The sequence below is a fragment of the Myotis lucifugus genome, unplaced genomic scaffold (genome assembly GCF_000147115.1).
Source record: "Myotis lucifugus unplaced genomic scaffold, Myoluc2.0 scaffold_18, whole genome shotgun sequence".
NCBI classification, from domain to species: Eukaryota; Metazoa; Chordata; class Mammalia; order Chiroptera; family Vespertilionidae; genus Myotis; species Myotis lucifugus.
This window is the reverse complement of record NW_005871066.1, coordinates 8,116,374-8,137,337: the sequence shown is the minus strand read 5'-3', so window position 1 is coordinate 8,137,337 and position 20,964 is coordinate 8,116,374. Positions and strand designations below refer to the sequence as shown.

The 20,964-nt window shown below is 43.4% G+C and overlaps 1 protein-coding gene across 1 annotated transcript in view; it reads right to left on the bottom strand.

Annotated features, from left to right (window-relative positions):
• Positions 1–20,964, bottom strand: part of LAMB4 (laminin subunit beta 4) — an 88,410-nt gene that overhangs the window by 35,319 nt on the left and 32,127 nt on the right. Inside the window, exons 13-18 of the mRNA XM_023751015.1 lie at positions 13,414–13,545; positions 8,781–8,966; positions 7,029–7,144; positions 6,363–6,483; positions 1,937–2,114; positions 205–348 (exon numbers count right to left, since the gene is read on the bottom strand). Of these exons, the coding sequence (XP_023606783.1) occupies positions 205–348; positions 1,937–2,114; positions 6,363–6,483; positions 7,029–7,144; positions 8,781–8,966; positions 13,414–13,545 (877 nt within the window). The remainder of the gene's footprint in view (positions 1–204; positions 349–1,936; positions 2,115–6,362; positions 6,484–7,028; positions 7,145–8,780; positions 8,967–13,413; positions 13,546–20,964) is intronic.

The window sequence follows — 20,964 nt, the reverse complement described above, 5'->3', positions numbered from 1 at the left end:
CTTACGGAGCTCTGCACACTCAGTGCCCAGTGAATGGATAGAAGAAGGACGGTAGAAAAAAATTTCCATACATTTTATCTACATAGACAGCCCGAGTAATGTAGTCAGTTCCCACTCTGCTCCCTTTTTAGACTCCACACATCAATTTTCCTCCCTTCGAAACTCCGAGGTTGTGAACAAGAGCATCTGTTTTCTGTTACCTACAGTGACAGCCGTGATGCCCCAGACCGTAGCTTCCTGCTGAGCACCTGTCACAGCGGCGCCCGGCCACGTGAGGCTTACACGGGCACTGGCCTCCAAGCGGGCTGCAGCCGGTCCCAACTGAGCCCTGGGGATGACACTGGCAGGCTGCAAGCAACGAAAGAAGGATGTTAGAGGTGAAGGAAGTGGCCGAGAAGCACCTCATGCTCCTAGTGGCTTTGGTTTTCCTCTCTTTCATGCACCTTTCTAGGCCTTAATCCCTTCTCTGTGAAAGGGGGATAATGTAGGATTATACGGATTAAAGGTAATAATGTTTATGAAGTACTTAGAACAGTGTTTGGCATCTAATAAATGCTCAATAAACATTACTTAAATATAACAACAATAAACATTACTCAAGTTAATGAAAGGCTTAAAATAGTTTTAGTCACTAATTGTTCCAATTTAGTTATTATTATTATTATTTTTTATTTATTTATTTTTTAATATATTTTATTGATTTTTTACAGAGAGGAAGGGAGAGAGATAGAGAGTTAGAAACATCGATGAGAGAGAAACATCGACCAGCTGCCTCCTACATACCTCCCACTGGGGATGTGCCTGCAACCAAGCTACATGCCCTTGACCGGAATCGAACCTGGGACCTTTCAGTCCGCAGGCCGACGCTCCATCCACTGAGCCAAACCGGTTTCGGCTAGTTATTATTATTGATATTATTATTACTTCAATTCCCGATGATCTGTGTTGGTGCTGGACTACACCTTTGAATTTTCTTATTCCATACTTTTCATGAGATTATGGACAGCCTGAAGACATAGCCCTTCAGTATGAAAGAAAAAGCATTTGCCTGGGCCTGGCCAGTGTGGGTCAGTGGTTAAGCACCAACCTATGAACCAGGAGGTCACGATTCAACTCCCAGTCAAGGCAAATGCCTGGGTTACGGGCTTGATCCCCAGTAGGGGGCGTGCAGGAGACAGCCAGTCAATGAGTCTCACTCATCATTGATGTTTCTATTCCTCTCTCCCTCTCCCTTCCTCTCTCTGAAATCAATAAAAACATATTTTTTAAAAAACAAATGCCTGGAACTTAGGAAGACCAGGGTCTCACTGTAGCTGTCACTCTCTAGCAGTAGTTCTCAACTGGGGGGGAATTTTGCCCCTAAGGGACATATGTCACAGTTTGCAGACATTTTTGGATGTCACAACCAGGGTAAGGGTGCTACTGGTATCAGGTAGGTCGATGATAGGGATGTTGCTAAACATCTTATAATGCACAGGACAGACCTCACCCCAGCCCCACAACAAGGCATTATCCAGGCCAAAATTTGGAAACTAGTGAGGGTGAGAAACCTGCTCTAAACTTAGTGCAATGGGCAAGTAATGTTTTTAGACCCTAATGGTCTCATTTATTCAGTGATGGTTTGGGGATGAAAGAAGTTGTTTAGAGTTCATTTCAGACCCAAAATCCTAGGATTCTAAAGAAATACACTTTTAGGACTATTGTTCCTGCAATCTGGCATCTTAATGCTACTACTGCAAGGATTCTCCTTCTATACAGTTCCTGTACTGCACATTCTGATTCCCACACATCAGTAGATTACTCTGTGTATCTAATCATCGGGCAAGATTGGTTGTTTGGAATAGATGCTAAAATAAATTAAGTTGATTCACTCATGTTCCAAAAAGCATTTTCACAAGTAGCAGTGCTTCAGGAGAGCCTACTCAGGGATACTCACCCACTGCCCCATTGTGCAGCCTGGCGGACATGCTCACTGTAAGCCTTTCACATGCACCGGGGAGCTCCTGAGCTCCTGGTTCTGAGGCAATTTCAACACAGGAGTGCAGCTGGTGTCCATCTGCATCCTGCTTGCTGTAGAAATCCTCCAATGCGTTGATTTGGGGAAGAAGACCAAGCTTTTAAAATAACGAGAAAAGAAGACATGTTCACTGTTCAGATTCCAGTTATAAAAAAATCAGGTCCATGTATGAGAGTAATAGTTAAAAAGGGACTGAATTCAGTTCCTTAAATTGCTTACGACTAAATATTTTATGATTTTCAGCTTATTTAAGAAGCCTTCAACTATATATTTTCATTTATTGATCAATGGCAAAGAAAATAAGTGAGCCTGTATCTTTTTAGGGTCCTTATTACTATATTTTAAACTTGCTAATAAATTTGTCTTAGATTTAAAAGACTGTGAACTAGGCTACTTGTGATAAGAAATTATGGGTATTCCATAGTGTTACCATGGTGTGGAAACCACTGCCTTGCCATAAACGGTTTGGCTCAGTGGATAGAGCGTCAGCCTGCAGACTGAAGGTTCCCAGATTCGATTCCGGTCAAGGGCATGTACCTTGGTTGTGGGCACATCCCCAGGAGGGGGTGTGCAGGAGGCAGCTGATTGATGTTTCTCTCTGATCGATGTTTCTAACTATCTCTCTCCCTTCCTCTCTGTAAAAAATCAATAAAATATATTAAAAAAAAGAAAAAGAAACCACTGCCTTAGTCTGTAATCATACAATGCGCAACCATTTTCTCCTACTGGGCATCCTGGGTCAGGGACTGTGGGGGCACTGTGCCCTGCCCAGATCTTCCTGCCTGCCAGCTGCCATGGCGTTGACTGCTAAAGGCTCACAGCTGTCCTCTTCTCCAGAAAACTGGAGTCCGCCACCTTGTCCAGGAGTCACTGCACTCACTGGGGGCCAGGGGAGGGGTGGTGAGCCTGTAGCTGATAACTCGGGCACACACAGGCCCACCACTTTGCCTCTGGGTGGAACCAGTTCCCTGGTGTGATTCGTGGTCCAGAGCTCCCTGGGGATCAGGCTGCAGCTACACGTTAGAGACCACATCCTTCTTCGGTCACTCCCTGCCCTCTCTTAGCCCCTCACTCCTCTTCTCCTGCCCACATGCCCTCAACAAATCAGGTGCGCCCGAGTCCCTGAGGAATCTGACCTCAAACAGGGACCTCCTCTGAGATTTCTGACAGTTTGCCAAGATCAGCTTACTCTCTTAGTTTTTATTTAGGTTTTAGGGGTTTCATACTTATATAAGAGAATGATTGCTTGAAAACAGATCAAATGGACATATTTTTAAGTTAATTTCAAATGATCTACTTCTATTGTGCATCTATCAAACACCATTGCCATGATTTTGTTTACATCACTGTCTTCTATATCAGGCTGAGAATTCTTAGAGGGCGAGAACCATGTTTTACACCCAGGAACCAGCCCAGTGCCTGGTCCACAAACACTCAGTAGCTGGGGACGGATGGATAATTTAAATGGATGCATTTAATACATCACCAAGTGATAATCTTGGGAGCTTATGAAGTTTAGAAATATTTAGGATATGGATTTAAAATGAGGAGTAAGTTGGCTCTTATAAATGTGAATTTCATGACTATTATTATTATTAATAATAACATCCCTTTGTGATTTAGGACTTCCTTATGTTCCTCCTTTTCCTTTCTTTATGCTGCCTGGGTTCCCAACTCTTAGCTTTATTTCCCCTGAATTAAACCTGCTAAATATGATTTTCTCTATTTGTAGCTCATACGTTGGTTCATGAGCACAGTTCTATTTAAAACTCCTCGGCAGAGAATATGAATTGTGTAGCTAGGAGAATCACGATAGTTGGAATTTCACATCCAAGAGTTTGTTTCTACTTTCTACTTCATTTCTACCATAATACGGTAGAACCTCACCACGACATTATGTGGCCCCTCCGGGTGCAGGCTTTAGACCACCTTTGGTTAAAATTGCCATATAAAATACAAATCACCTAGTTAAAACTGAATTTCAGAGAGGCAATGACTAATTTTTATTTAGTGTAAATATGTCTCATGCAATATTTGAGGGCAACATTTGGGACATACTTAATACCACATTCAAATTTAACTAGGTGTCCTTCCTTCCTTCCTCCTTCCTTCTTTCCTTTCCTTTTTTCCTAAATCTTGCAATCTACCATTGGTAAAATAATCTTAAAACAATTGTATTTTTTGATGCCATAATTGATGAGCTTGTTGAATAAAATCCAAGATATACCTGATTCATATTGAATTTTATAGTAGATGATGAAATAACAAAGCTTGAGGATATAAATTTAAAATGTTCAATGGCAAAAAACTGAAGACACATTTCACAAAATATGGATACATCTAATTAAATCAGGGATCAACAAACTTCTTCCTATAAAAGGCCAGGTAGTAAATATTTTTGGCTTTGAGGCCCGAAGGCAGCGGTTCTCAACCTGTGGGTCGCGACCCCTTTGGGGGTCGAACGACCCTTTCACAGGGGTCACCTAAGACCATCGGAAAACACATATATAATTACATATTGTTTTTGTGATTAATCACTATGCTTTAATTATGTTCAATTTGTAACAATGAAATTGGGGGTCACCGCAACATGAGGAACTGTATTAAAGGGTCACTGACCTAAGGTCTCTGTAATGAGTACTCAGCTCTGACTCTGTAGCTTGAAAGCAGCCGTAGATAACACTTAAAAACAAGGGCATGCTGTGTTCTAATATAATTTGTAGGTTGCATTTTGCCAATTAAATCAAGATATTAGAAGATTCTTACAAATATTTAAAAATACAATTTAAACAAAGCAATTGGATTTTTATACACAAAATTACTTTTAAAAATTCCCCAACAATTCTATACAATTTTGCCGAAGATGGATGAAACTGGTACTTTCACTGGTAATCCTGAAAATTAGTTGAAGGATAGCTCCAGAAAACAATTTGATAAGTTATTTCAAGAGCCATAAAACCTTAGATTAGGTCTATATTTTAAAACACTGAAAAATATGTACCAACTATACATACTGAAAAATAGAAGAAACTATTCCACAAGCAGGGGACTAGATAAGTAAATTACATAAATTCACTCAATGCCAAACTCTGCCCAGTGACAAGCCTGGGTCTGCAGTGCCCAGAGTGGAGGTTTAGAAGGACCATCTGTGGTCCAACTCTGTGGGGGAAAGATGCTGAAAGGAGTCACTCAAAATAAACAAAACAAAAAACAACAACAAACAAAACAGAAACAGACACAGAGAACAGACTGATAGCTGCTGGATGGGAGGGGTGTTGGCGGTCTGGGTGCAAAAGGTGAAGGGACTAAGAAGTACACACTGGGAGTTACTGAATAGTCACAGGGATGTAAGCACAGCATAGGGAATACAGTCCATACTATTATAGTAAGTATGTGCAGAGAGCACTTTGTAAAGTGGATGATTATCTAACCTCTATGCTGTACACCTGAAATGAATACAAAAAAATTGAATGTAAACTGTAATTGAAAAATACAATTTAAAAACAGTCACTCAAAGAAATACTATGCATTGTTCCTAGAAGTAAAACTACATAAACATAGTAAAAAATGCTTATGATATAATGCGAAGTGAAAAATGTCCACACCCATACTTGTATGAGCACTCTGATTACAACATGAAAGCAGACTATGTATCCATAAGATGCTAATTTTAAAGGGGTGGGATTTCCCCCGAAACTCAGTAATGCTGTCCTGGCTCAGGGCAGAGGCTTTGGAATCAGACAGTCTGACTCTGACTCCAGACTCCTCACTCCTAGCTGTATGACCCTGAGCTAGTCCTGGCGTCTATAGATGAGAATAATCATAGTGCTGACCTTATAGGGCAGTGATGGCGAACCTTTTGAGCTCGGCGTGTCAGCATTTTGAAAAACCCTAACTCTGGTGCCGTGTCACATATAGAAATTTTTTGATATTTGCAACCATAGTAAAACAAAGACTTATATTTTTGATATTTATTTTATATATTTAAATGCCATTTAACAAAGAAAAGGCAACCAAAAAAATGAGTTCGCGTGTCACCTCTGACACGTGTGTCATAGGTTCGCCATCACTGTTATAGGGTGTTGACTCTATATGAGTAAATGATAGAATGTGAGCAAGACGCGGTAGGAACTGAGCAAGAACACACTTCAAATCATTACTGGCACTTCCTGTTCTATAAAATTTGCAATTGTTATTAGGTGACTTTTAGAGAAAATAGGTGATTTTTGGAATGAAACAAATACATCCACACGTCTCAAGAAACATTTCACCAGAGAGTCTAAACGCGGGATTTTAATGGAGCTCAGTTTGGAAGGCAGCACCCACCACGCTCTGTGATACTTACAGAATCAACAAGGATGTGTGAGTGAGCGTGGGACCCTCCTTCCGAGGGCTGGGAAAAATAGACGTCTATAGAATATTGTACGTCTGGTTCTAAACAGATGGGTGTGGGAAGCAGCACGACTCTGTATTAGGAGAAATAAAGCAACAATTCAATGACAAAAGTACAGTTATGTAACGGAAGTGACCCCGGTGTTTGGTAGCGTTCCACCTATGCTGCGATGTGGGTTCCACTGTGGGGTGGCGGCGAGGTCCAGGTGGACAGTAAATGCAGAATCTCCGTGGCTCTTCCACAGGTTGTGCCAGAGAGCAAAGCCTTAGAAACTATTGGCCATGGGTTGTCATGACTGCTGTGGGGAAAAGATAATACCAATGACCTCCATCCTACCTGCCATACTAATATCAACAGGGTCTCTGGTTTCTTTTGCCACAGATCTCTGATGAGGCAAACTTAGTAGCTTTTTACCTCACAGACTCTCAGCTGAGATAACTCAACTGAATATTTTACTCTTATTCTTGTAGCATTTCACTTTCTCACATCTCAAAGCCACTGAGAGAATGGGAAAGGGTTATTACACCTCTTCTCCCACTAGTTCCTGAATACATGTTACTGATAGATGAACAAAATGCTAGGAAACCTTCAGTGTTTGAGGGCAGGTCCGGAGCATACCTTGAGGTCGCGGGTAAGGCGAAAGACGGAGGCTTCTGCGGTGGGATCTTGCGTGTACAGTGCTCGCTCCCTCCAGGGGGGTTAACCACAACCTGGACAGCCCAGTCAGCTGCGGACTAGATGGGCAGGACATAAAAGCATGTCACTGTGAGGATGTGGGAGCCTGTTTTGCACGCACAAACATATACCTGGTGAAGACTGCATGGAATCGAATTTGTAACCCAGGGCCCTTTTGGCAAATAGAATTTTCTAGTTGAAAAAAGCCTTAGAGGTTTACTCTCAGGCCCACCTCGCTGGTGTCTTAATTGTGACCCAGGTAGAGGAATATTGTTTCTGGCCATAGTGACATAGTTCACGAGCCTGAGAGAACCCTGTATTCCCGACACGTCTTCCCTTTAACCCCTGCCTTCCAAGCAGCAGTTAACTCATCATTTTCATAAATCACAGAACAGAAATAACAATGTGGAATTCTCCATAAAAAGAGATGCATTTTTTCTGCCCTAACCGGTTTGGCTCAGTGGATAGAGCGTCGGTCTGCAGACTAAAGGGCCCCAGGTTCGATTCCGGCCAAGGGCATGTACCTTGGTTGCGGGCACATTCCCAGTAGGGGGTGTGCAGGAGGCAGCTGATCGATGTTTCTCTCTCATCGATGTTTCTAACTTTCTATCCCTCTCCCTTCCTATCTCTAAAAAAAATCAATAAAATATATATATTTTTAAAAAAGGAGATGCATTTTTTCACATTATTATGTAAATATTAGTATATAAATTATGTGATTTAGCTATTTTATTACTAGATGTATTTATATTTGTTTATATGCCAATTAGCTATCCTCTGAAAGCCTTACAATTTGGAAAAGCATTTTAAAGCTGTTAGAGATGTGTCTTCTCAATGGAAAAATTTATATATAGATATATTTAGAACTTTCTTGTCATACTCACTAGGTCAAAGTTCATTGAAGTCCCTTGGCTTTTGAGTGTAAGTGGGAAACAGAGAATTATGTCATATCAAGATTTTCAAAACGGATCAGCAGCTCTGGTCATAAGCACACAGTGAGCGCTTCCAGAGTGTGGTCCCTAGAGCGACTTTGGAACCATCGTCGTCGTCGTGTCCCCCCCCGCCACAGAAAATATTTTTCAGAGGAGATGGCCTGTGGGGTTTCAGATTATCAAAGAAAAGTTTATACAAAGAAAAGTTTAGAATCTATTGCTTTAAATCAAATATTTTCCTAATTTATTCCCTATTCTGTTTAGATACTTCTTAAAAGGCCAGGAAGGGTAGTAAGGCAATGGGAGACAAGAGAGCAGCCTGCTTTCAGCTGTTCTCTTCTTTCAGGGGAAATCCAAATGCAAATAAATGCTTCTGCTGCAGCCCTGGAGTCTGAATCTCTGCACGTATGTTAGTTTATTAAGTTTTTAGAAAAAAAGTCCCAGGAGAGGCAGGGTTTATGTTATTTTAGTTATTTATTATTCTTACACAAACATTCCATCACCACTTCCTTAGATCGAGGGCCTTAAATATATAACTCCAACTTTAGCTTCTCTCCCTGGAATAAAGCATGTGTGCCTATGGCTCACTCTGTTGCTTTAGTATCTTTAGGAAACCCTTTGGTGTATAATGCCCTCCAGATGTTCTCCTTCTTCTGCAAATACTTTGAAGATAAACATATCTAGCAAGACTGGGATGGAAACATTTAGTGCAAGAATGTATTCCAATTTTTTACCATTCGAAGGCGTTGGACTTAAAGGATACCTGAGTTTCATAGCGAATGGCCACGGTGAAGTCCATGGGAGAGGGAATGTTGTTGACAGCAAATCTTAAGCCAGCCCCAGGGAGAACCCTGGCAAATCCAGGCCCCGTCCACGTAACGGGCATCCCGGGAACTGGCTCTCGGAAAACAACGTGAACGGCAGGCACCCGGCCAAAAGTCACTGAGCCCTAAAATCAGAGAGAAATGTACATAAGCTTTGCCGATAGTCAAGGCCTGGAAGAGTTTGGAGGGAAAAAAAAGAAAAGAAACCCACATATTTCCATATATGATCCATCTGAGTCACGGATAAATTATTCTACCCAGGATCCAGGCCAGAGCACGGCTGAGAATAGCGTGCTCAGTCTGCAGCTTTGGAACATATGTTACGTACAGAATGATTGATTTGAAAGCAGTGTCACTGGAAACCACCTTAATTTTAAGTACTCCATGTGCTAATGAATTCAGCACATTCCACATTGATGACCTTGGGCTTTCTCAGATACAACTGTAGGATCCCGGCCAAAATATGGAAAGGAAGAAAAGATTCCCATGCCTAGTTCATGGGTTTTGCCTAAATGTCTGATGACAATGAGAAAACTCACATGTACTTATTATTTAGGTATTTCTTCCATGCAAACATGAGAAATGGTCTTCTATCTGGTTGGAGGCAGATAAGCACAAAACTAACTCACTTGATTGATTAACATCCCCAAAAGGCTCTGACCTAGATGTCAGCCTGGGGCCATCTGGATCCTGTAGATAATTTTTCTTTAATGGCTTTTGCATCTGCCTCTCCATACTCACAGCCTCCACGGGAATTCTCCCTCTTGTTGCTTTTGCCTGTATTGCTGCAACCGTCTCTTGGCTGTTCTCTCCATTCTCTCCCAAGTCCAGTACATATTACACACCACTGCCAACAAGCATTTCAAACTCTAACTGCCAACGGAATCACGCCCAAATGACTTCGCCTGGAGTTCAAGTTGCTCTGTGATCTCCCTCAAACTTCTCTTCATTTGATACATGTTTACCTAGTAGCAATTCAATGTCAGCCTCTGAATTAGGAATGCTAAGATGAGTAGGACAGAGACTCTGCCACAGAGCAGTTTAGAATCTTGCTTTGGAGACAGACATGTGAATGAGAAACTATACCCCCAGGTTTCAATAGACAGGGGTGTATGTAACTCATCCACATGTAACATTTTCAGACATTGTAGAAACACTCTCACAATTGTAGTAGATGCTGTAGGTACCTCTCTGGGATCCCCTTACCCGGCTGGTGCACCATCACCCACTTGCTGTGTGTGTGTTACTCCCCTTCTCTGGAGAATTGCCCTCCTACACCCGCCAAGACAGCTCACAGCCAAGGCTGGCCTGGTTGTCTGGAGGAGCGGGACAGCTTTGTCTGCAGTGTTCACTTCTGAGCGGCCTGTGGATCAAGGCTTGTTTCACCTGAGACCACATCTTACCCTTCCCCCTTCTCTATCTTGTTTTCTTCACTCTCTCAAAGAGTTTTCCTGGAGCCCTGGCCAGGTAGCTCAGTTGGTTACAGTGTCATCCCAATAGACCAAGGTTGTGGGGTCGATCCCTGGTTAGGGCACAGGAATCTACCAATGAATACATACATGAAGTGGAGCAATGGATCTTTCTCTCTGAAATCAATTTTTTTTTTAAAAAAAGAGCTTTTCTTAAAAACACTTTTTAAATAAATCATTTGTACCAGAATCCAGTGGTAGGCTCTGTTTCCACGGCTTCTGACCTGAGACGGTTGGTACCAGTTTCCCTAAAAGTGGACTGACTTTTAGATGCAGTTCTAGAGGTGGCTCATGTACTGTTCATCTGGCAGTGAGAACCCTGTGAGTAACACAACTGATGATCCCTGGGGTGCGGAGCAGAGCAACTGCTAACACTGCCATCTCTGGAGAGCTGGGGCAGCACAAAGGGGAAGGGAAGGCACTGGCATGAGTAATATTTCTGGCATTGAGAGATATGGAGGAATCTATAATAATAAAAGTGTAATATGCTAATTAGACCGGACAGCTGAACGACCTTCTGGACATCATTCCGGACATCCTTCTGGACGAAGCTGCCCTGGCAGGGGCCAAGGCAGAGGCAGTTAGGGGTGATCAGGCAGGTGAGTGGTTAAGGATGATCAGACAGGCAGGTAGGTGAGCAGTTAGGGGCAATCAGGAAGGCAGGCAGAATGGTTAGGGATGATGAGGCAGGCAGGTGAGCAGTTAGGGGTGATCAGGCAGGCAGGCGAGTGGTTAGGGGTGATCAAGCAGGCAGACAGAGGGGTTAGGGGCAATCAGGCAGGCAGGCAGGCAGGCAGGCAGGCAAGTGGTTAGGAGCTAACAGTCCCGGATTGCAAGAGGGATGTCCGACTGCCAGTTCAGGCCCGGGCCTAAACCGGCAGTCGGACATCCCCCGAGGGGTCCTGGACTGTGAGAGGGCGCAGGCCAGGCTGAGGGACGCCCCCCCCCCCCTCAGTGCACGAATGTTGTGCACCGGACCTCTAGTTATATAATAAAGTGGGTTTTCTGAATGTGTATGTTAAAAAATTAACAAATTAGTTTATCTGTTTTTACTTATGTAGACACGTTTTGTGTAATTAAAATTAAGTATGTACGAAAAGTTTAAGTTTGCAGTAAAATTTTCTATATGCATTACAGTAATTTTAAATGTATACTGAATAGGTCTAGTAAATGCATGCATTCACCAGTCACTGGGAATAAACAAATGCACATGGCGGGGCGGGGCTTAGCGCGGGTCGGAACATAGGCCAGCATGTGTTCAAACTTCTGCAGGAAGTCACACCATGTGACAAGAGAACCCGTTACCATGTGCGATGCAGTGTGACCACATGTTAATCATTCGGGGAACATTGTTTGCGAGTAGTAACTCAGGTTTAAATACGTACCCTATAGTTATAGATATGTAATATTTATTTATGTTGGTGAAATTACTATAGTGTTTCTTCCAACATATGGCCTATTTGCTAAAATTTGTTAAAAATAACAATGAATTAATAACAAAGAATAACCTATTAATTTAACTGAAAGCAAATCTTGCTTAAAAGAATTTTAAAATTAGGGTGTTACTTTTCACATATGACAAGTAATGGATGAGAAGTTTTGTCTATTAAATCAGGAGTCTATTAAATCGAGGTCTGCAAAATCGGAATCACCTTGGGGTGCTTGGCAAACAGGCAGATTTCTTGACCAGCATCAGACTCAGCATCTCAAGGGGAAGGCCCTAGAACAGTGATGGCGAACCTTTTGAGCTCGGCGTGTCAGCATTTTGAAAAACCCTAACTTAACTCTGGTGCCGTGTCACATATAGAAATTTTTTGATATTTGCAACCATAGTAAAACAAAGACTTATATTTTTGATATTTATTTTATATATTTAAATGCCATTTAACAAAGAAAAATCAACCAAAAAAATGAGTTCGCGTGTCACCTCTGACACGCGTGTCAGAGGTTCGTCATCACTGCCCTACAACATGCATTCGAAACTAACTCCCAGGGTTACACTTGCACACAGTAAAACTTGAGGCTGACTGGTCTGTGTCACAGGGAGCCCATGGAGGGGGCAGTGACGGCTTCCCTGCCCTTCTCATTCAGGAGGACTTCAGATTGAGAAGCCAGAGAAGGCTTCCTGGGCATGCGGCAGGGCAAGGGAAGCAGGAGAGAGCCAGGCCGCCACCACTGGCATGTAGGCACACACAGGGAGGAACACCACTACCCAGCCTTCGTGGACGCTGTCAGCAGGAGCCAGTTCTCCCGAAACTGAAGTCCACGTCACGTATGCGCACCTCCTTTGTGTACTTGGCCCGCCTGCCTGGCACACGTTAGTCATTTGTGCACATGGCTCATTTCCCAACAATCTTAGACAGGTTCCATGGCTACGTATTTCTGTTGCCATTCATTCAACCACTTCATTCACACAAGGTCTCTTATATGAAATGAACCGTTTCAGGCGCTAGGTTTGTAAACAAGACAGCCAGCGTCTGTTTTCCTTTGCTTCTGCAACATGCCCATTCACACACATGCACAGGGGACTCTCAGTAAAGATCCCGGTGTAACGACTGGACGAAGGACATGGGCCTGAAGCAGTCCCAACTTTGAGTGGATAATGGCTGGCTGGCTGTGAGGTCCTCAGGCCCCTCCAGCCTTCTGAAGCCATTGGAGCAGGGCCCCCGGCGGGTGGCATCGTCCTGGCCCTCACACCAGCACTGACCGATTACAACCGCCTTGGAATCGAGGGCCAAGCCATGCACCTTCATCCCAGGGACATTAGCATGTTTCATTTCTCAAATTAGGAGGAGAGCCATTTCTCAGAACTGTACCTTTTTCGTACTAAAATGACAAGAAATTGTGAATTCACAGTACCCGAGTCTCTAACTCTTCAGAATCCAGCTTTCCAGGAATTTTTGTTGTGAAAAGAAATAAAGCCATCAAAGTTTTGCACAGGGGCTCTAACTACTTGGGGTTTGCTTCGTCCTTCCCTCCACTCTATTCTTGAGGATAATAGAGCTCACACTGACGGGGTACTCACACGGACCAGGCACAGTCTGGGTGCATCTGGGTTAGTGGTTGAAGGCACCACAGAAATGGCCATGAAGAAATGGCTTACCTCGCTCTGCTGGTCAGCATGGTCGCTCTGTTCCTGATTTCTCTTCAGTATTATATTTCCTTTGTCAATTATGAAATAGCTTCCTTGTGGCTGCAAATACACATCACATGTAGGCAAAGCTGTTGCTAATATCTTAAAAAGAACAGAAATGACAGCTTAAGTAAGCAACAAAAGACCCAATTATACCATAGTTGAAGAATTTCAAATTATACCATAATTTAAAAGGTAATTATGATCCTCATTTAATAGCCTCAGGAAGCAGTCATTGGAGGCAGTTTATAATTGTTTGTTTTTCTGTGAAAACAGAGAGTTTTGGGTGGTCCTAAGATTATCGGGTTTTCTTTTTAAGGGCTCCTATACTAGTGAAATTCTAAACTGGGAAAATATTTATTCTTATCTACTGGTCTCATGGTGTTTAAGAAAAAGTACAAAAATGCTATGTTTTAACATAAAATCTCAAGAAGAAAGCTGTAGAAAATCAACAATAGGCATGGTACAAAGAGCAAAGATTAATTAGCTATTGTAACTTTTGACACACTCCAGACCAATTCCTCTAGTTCTTACAGTTTGTGGGATTTGGCCTTGTAAGTTCCCACGGCAGGGTTATACCAGGATAGCCAAATTGCACCAGCCAGACTGAAGCAGAGGAATTGCATTCATGCAACTCCAGTTTCCTTAAAATCTTGGTTTTGTGGGCTCCTCTTTTATAACTTCTTAGTCATTCAGCTGCCAACCCAGTTAGAATCTCCAATTGCTCATTTCCAAAATTTCACTGTACCCTGGACATTGGTATTTGCTTGATGTTTCATTGTTGGTTTCATAAACAAGATTTTTAAAAAATATATTTTTATTGGTTTCGGAGAGAGGGAGAGAGAATTATCAACGATGAGAATCATGGATCAACTGCCTCCTGCATGCCCCTTACCGGGGATCGAGCCTGCAACCGGGCATGTGCCCTGACTGGGAATCGAACCCTGACCTCCTGGTTCATGGGTGAATGCTCAACCACTGAGCAACACTGGCTGGGCATAAACCAGGTTTTTAATTTCACAGGTGGCTCATCATGGGCATGCAGCTCTGAGGTCAGCTGTGGCCACTTTAAGACCCTCTTATTCTAGTGTTTACTGTTCAGAGTCTCACTGTGCCCTGACTGGCTCCTCCACTTTTCTGTGAGGAGCACCCTTTGGACAAGCCACACTGAGATTATGTTAATTGGTCCTCATCTATTTTTTCTTTTCCTCACCAATTGTGTTCCTCTCATAACACAAAATTATACGCTGTTGAACCAATTCTATACAGAAAACACATCATGGAATTAACTATCTACATACTATTGTACATTCTATACTATGTCAAATGCAATCAATATTAACTGCGGTGACCACGGGCAGTTTCTATAAGAAAACAAACCAGTGCTTCCCAAGCTGCACAGGAACCGCCTGGGATCTTGTTAAGCCGCAGACTCATCCAGTGGGTCTGGGGTGGGGCTTGAGATCTCGGAGTCTAATGGACTCCCAGGTGATGACAGTATCGACGCTCTACAGACCACAGTTTGAGCAGCAACGATGTTGGCACAGACAGAATGTTTGTGTCCTCCCCTGAGAATGTATATGCTGGAACCTAACCCTCAATGTGATGTATCTGGAAGTGGGCCTTTGGGAGGGGATTAGGTCATGAAGGTGGAGCCCTCACGAGTGGGATTAGTGCTCTTATAAAAGCGGCCTCTGGGAGCCCTTCTGCCCCTCCTGCCCTGTGAGGAGTCAGCAGAAGACAGGTATCTGTGGACCAGGCAGAGGGCTCTCAGAAGACACGGACCCTGCTGGTGCCTTGATCTGGGACTTCCAGCCTCCAGAGCTGTGAGAAATAAATGTCTGTTGCTTACAAGCCACTGGCCTATGGTTTTTGTTATAGCAGCCCAAATGGGCTAAGACAAATATTTTTTTGGGGGGGTGTCCCAAAAATGTATACACACTTTAATAGCTGATAGCTCAATTTTGAAAATGAAATGTATTTTCATAAACACTGCCTTTATAATTATTCAAAGTGTGTGTATACATTTTTTGGAGACACCCTATATATAGGCATACCTTGTTTTATTGTGCTATTGTGCTTCAATTTGTGCTTTTCAGATGTTGCCTTTTTTTTTTTTACAGTGGAAGGCAAGATCCTCTACCAGCAAAAATATTATGACTTGCTTTATTGCTATTGTCTGGAACCAAACCAAACCCACACACTCTGAGGCATGCCTGTATATAACCTTTTGAAGAGAGTTAATTGTCATCCTTAGTTCTCCAATTTGAGTATCCTGACAATTACTCATAGATGTGATCTTGAATTCATGCCCTTTCATATCTCCATCTCCATCCTTTGTCTTCGCTCTGTTACCTCTCAACTTAGACCTTTATTCCCATCTGGACTGGTGCAGACTGCTCTCCCTCCATCCCAGACTTCTCTCGGGTTAGACTGCATTTATAAGAACACTGAGGATAGTCTTCATCACATCATTCCCTTGCTCAGAAAGCTTCAAGGAGTTCTCATTATCCAGAGAATAAATTTAGCCTAATGTTCCTTTTCAATACTTCTTCCCTATATAAACTTCCTGTTCTACCTGTATTGAATACGACTGCATTGTTTTTCCTCTGAGCCATTACCTGGCTGGACTGTCTTCTCATCTAGTCTACTAATTGAAACCCTTATTGTTTGCAAGTCTCAGGCCAAATTATTTTACCTGTGTGTTAAGCCTGTTCATAAAGGGTCACTCAGGCTCCAAAATCCTAGTGTACTTATTGATTCTCCCTTTCATATGGCACTACCCCAATCTTGAGCTATCTATGTAAATATAGTTGCTATAGTTAAAAACTCCAGGAGGCCAGGGTCTCTAACTAATCCCTTTCAATGCCACCCTTAGCTTGAAGCTCAGGATAATGTATGTGGATGGGCAATATATTGATGGATTCAGAGCAAATTTTGAAAGCAGATACACTTGGCTTTTAATCCAGGACCCACTGTCCACCAGCTGTGTGACTTTGGGCAAGTTACTTAACCACTCTAATGTTTCCCCTCATCTGGAAATTACCGATGATAATATGTAGGATATCTGGAAAGTTGAATAAGATAATGTATATAAAGTGTAAAGCTCAAAGCATTAAATCAGTGGAAGTTTTATTTATATAACAGCACACAATAAACTTTGTTAAATGAATGCACAAATAATTAAATGGTAGCTAACTTAAATCCTTTATACTATAATTAAAAATCATTTTCTTAGTGTGAGGAAAACTACTCATGTTATTAACCTTTAAACACTTAACATTTAATTTCCTTTCCTCTGTCATATGTATTACTTTCCAATCCTTTAAGCAATTTTCCTCGCCTTTTAAACCCATTGTGTATTCTCCATCTTTTTCTTTAAGCCGTGGAGAGAAGAGTAAGGACTCATCTTAGTCATTATATTCACAGTTTGGAGCTATATTAGTATATGTGATATCATCTTATTTAATTGCTTGTCAGCACCCACCATATGGTGCATACTGAATAAATGTTAAGTAACAGTGCATCTATTTCAGGTAATCATGTTTGTTTTGTGTTTTCTTACCTAAAAAATGGGAAATATTGTATTTATAGTTCTACTAGTGGCCTGGTGCACAGATTCATGCACATTGAAAGGAAATTAATTAGAAGGAAATTAATTAGTGGGGTGGGGCTGGGCGAGATGGGCTGGACATGCCCTGGAGCCAACCTCCTGTGGTCCCTCCCTGCCAACCACCTCTGGGGCAGCAGCAAGGCTCAAAGGGCATCTGTGGTCACTGCAGCTCAGCAGTAAACCAGATTTGGGGCGACATGCCCCAGCAACAACATAAACAATGGCCAAAGGTGGAATTGCGCAGCCCCATGAGGAATCGGGCTCCCTCTTCTCTAGTTCTGGCATGCATCAGCAGAGAACTACCGCTGCCAAATCACCACAGCTTGGCAGCTCCTGCGCTGAGCGTCTGCCCCCTGGTGGTCAGTGCACGTCATACCTACTGGCTGGTCGGATGGTCGCTTAGCCTATATATAGGTATACACACACACACACACACACACACACACACACACACACACGAGGCCCAGAGCACGAAATTCGTGCACGGTGGTGGTGGGGGGTGGCCCTCAGCCTGGCCTGTATGCTCTCCAATCCGGGACCCCGCAGGGGATGTCCAACTGCCGGTTTAGGCCTGATCCCTATGGGACAGTCAGACATCCCTCTCGCAATCCAGGACAGCTGGCTCCTAACTGCTCACCTGCCTGCCTGATCGCCCCTAACCCCTCTGCCTGCCTGATCGCTCCTAACTGCCCTCCCTTGCCTGCCTGATCGCCCCTAACTGCCCTCCCCTGCTGGCCTGATCACCCCTAACTGCTCCCCCCTGCCGGCCTGACCACCCCTAACCACCTCTGCCTCGGCCCCTACCACCGTGGCTTTGTCCGGAAGGAAGGCAGGACAACCGGAAGATGTCTGGTCAATCTGGTCTAATTAGCATATTACCCTTTTATTAGTATAGATATATGACAAACACTCTTGTGTTTTTTCTCTACTCTCACACTATTACCACACTCACAACACCAGAGGTATGAGGTTATTCCCATACCCAAGTCTCTGACACTAGCTGGTTGTCCTACAATTTAATTCAGTTCTGACACTATCTACCTGGAGTTAGTGTTATTGTCATAATTAACTAGCTTGTTAATATTAATAGTAGGAAGAGAGCAAAGGGGAGGTCAGACATTATAAGCATGATCACCTGGTCAGCTTCACCAGGAAGCTACAGCTTCATGCTCCCCAGGGAACCCCCAGTCCATTCCCTGCAGATCACTGGGGGAAGGGATCAAACAAAAGATTTGGGTGCAGTGCAGTGAAGTGGGGGTGACATAGGGAAGGTGCTTGCCTGTCAGTATGGCCTGGGAAAAAGATCGTTGGCTAGGGGGGTGAAGCCACTGCAAATGCTCAACATCTTGGAAAGTTAAAATCCCTATCCCTCTTCTTGCTCTCACTTGCTCCATGACCTGTACTTGCTCTGTATGCTCACTTGTCCTAGGGTCTTAAGCAGCCACATGGCCCATGGCTGTGTGGACCCCACACGCAATGGACTGCAGCTGGGAACACAGGTAAGCCAGCCAGATGCTGTACTGTACTGTACTGTCATATGGAACAGAAACTCTGGACAGTGGCCTTAATTCTAGCCCCGCTGAAGACAAGATTCCATGGCGGGACAGACAGAGATGGGATCTTTGGAGGGAAACCCCCTTAATTTCACATCATCAATAAAGCTTTCCACGAGACCCCATCCTCCTGTGGGGGTCTCAGGAAATTCTTTTCCCTGAGGCACCCCAAGAACTCCATTTCCACTGATAACATTAGCATGAGATCAGTCCCATGTGACTGCCTCCCCCCTTAGATGCCAATCAGCAGTAGAGGCTGTTACCTGTGACCCCCTCCTGGGGTTTAACAACTTGCTAGCAGAGCTCACATAACTCAGGGAAATACTACAATTGCTGCTTTATTATATAATAAAGGATATGATAAAATATACAGATAAACAGTCAGATGAAGAGATATATAGGGTGAGGATTGGAAGGGTCCCAGACACAGGAGCGTCTGTCCCCTTGGAGTTGGGGTGCACTATGCTCCCGGCACATGAATGTGCTCCCCAGTGTGGAAGCTCTCTGAATCCAGTACTTCTGGGATTTTTATGGAGGCGTCATTATACAGGTATTAACTCAATATCCAGCCCTCTCCCCTTCCTGGAGGATGGGGGTGGGGCTGGAAGTTTCAAGCTTTTAATGATATGGCTTGTCTTTCTGGTGACAGTCCCCATCCCGAAGCAATCCAGGAGCCCATCAAGAGTTGCCTCACTAGAACAAAGGACACTCCTATCTCCTCTTATCACTCAGGAAGTTCCAAAGGATTTAGGTGCTCTGCAGCAGGAGTCAGGTCAAAGACCAAATATTAGAACAAAAGATGTTCCTAAGTGCTCTTACTACTCAGGAATTCCAAAGGATGTAGGCGCTCTGTGTCAGGAGCCAGGGCCAAGGCAACTATATATATATACTAGAGGCCCTCAGCCTGGCCTGCACCTTCTCGCAATCTGGGACCCCTCAGGGGATGTCTGACTGCTGGACAACCCTCTCGCAATCTGGGACCACTGGCTCCTAACGCTGGCTTCTAACCGCTCGCCTGCCTGCCTATCTGATTGCCCCTAACCACTCTGCCTGCCTGCTTGATCACCCCTAACACCTCTGCCTGCCTGCCTGATCACCCCTAACTGCTCACCTGCCTGCCTGATTGCCCCTAACTGCCTCTGCCTGTCTGCCTGATTGTCCCTAAACCACTCGCCTGTCTGCCTCATTGCCTCTAACCGCTTGCCTGCCTGTCTGATCGCCCCTAACCACCTCTGCCTTGATCCCCGCTGCCGCAGCTTCATCTGGAAGGACGTACAGAATGACCTTCCGTACAGAATGATGTCCGGAAGGTCATTCTGCTGTCCTGTCTAATTAGCATATTACGCTTTTATTATTATAGATATTTCTCTATTATTTGGTATAGCCTAAAAATAAATACCAACATTCCTTTCCAAAAGTCTTTTTTCATCACCATTATAAAGATGTAATGTTAAAAACCATCAAGAAGAATGCAGACATTGAATTATTTCATTTCCATTTTACCCACCTCAGGTGTAAGTCTATGAAGGGACAATAAAAGCCTCCTGTAGCTGCCCTAATTCCAGTCACTAAAAGAGAAAATTCCAAGACTCTTAGTAGCCTTTCTTATCTCTTATGAATTTTTATGTCTTTGAATTTTTATCAGTGTCTAGATAAGGAAGAGACATCAGGAAATGACCTAGTCCTTGGAAGCTGGAATGAGTTCCCAGTTTCCTGTCCAAATCCTATCTTCAGAATGAACTTTCGCATGATTTCTCTCCTTCAACACCTTACCTTTCACCTCACATTACATTTCCCTTTGTCATAATCCCTTATATGGCTGGAGTCACATGCTGAAGAATGGCATGGGAGTCTAATTTGTATTTTCTCTAATCGTTTTACATGTGTGAACCTGTGCTTCTAATAAGACTTGAAGAAAAGTATTTTTAGGGAAAATATCTGTGGATGAAAAAGGGGCCACATACTAAACCTGACAAGTTCAGGGGAGGCCTGCATGGTGGCTTTACAAACTCAAATAACACATAGGATGGTCTGAACTTAAAACTTTCTAACTAAAAGCAGATCATGACAGGTAGGCATGTCCTAGGCTGGCATCTTCCCCGACAAAGGTCAATCTGTACCTTCCCTGAGCCTGTCTGTAGTCTTTTTGCATCTACGACAACACACCTTTGGAATGTCTGAGAAATCCTCTTTTCCCAAACCCCTCAGGGAACAGTCTCTCACCAGAGTGCACAACCACAGGAAGCCCTCCTAGTTAATGCTACCGGTGTTAATTGGTTACCTGTTAACCTATGCCATACCCTACTATGGTAGAGAAGTATGTGTCTATTTGTTTTATTTTTTATCCCAATCCCA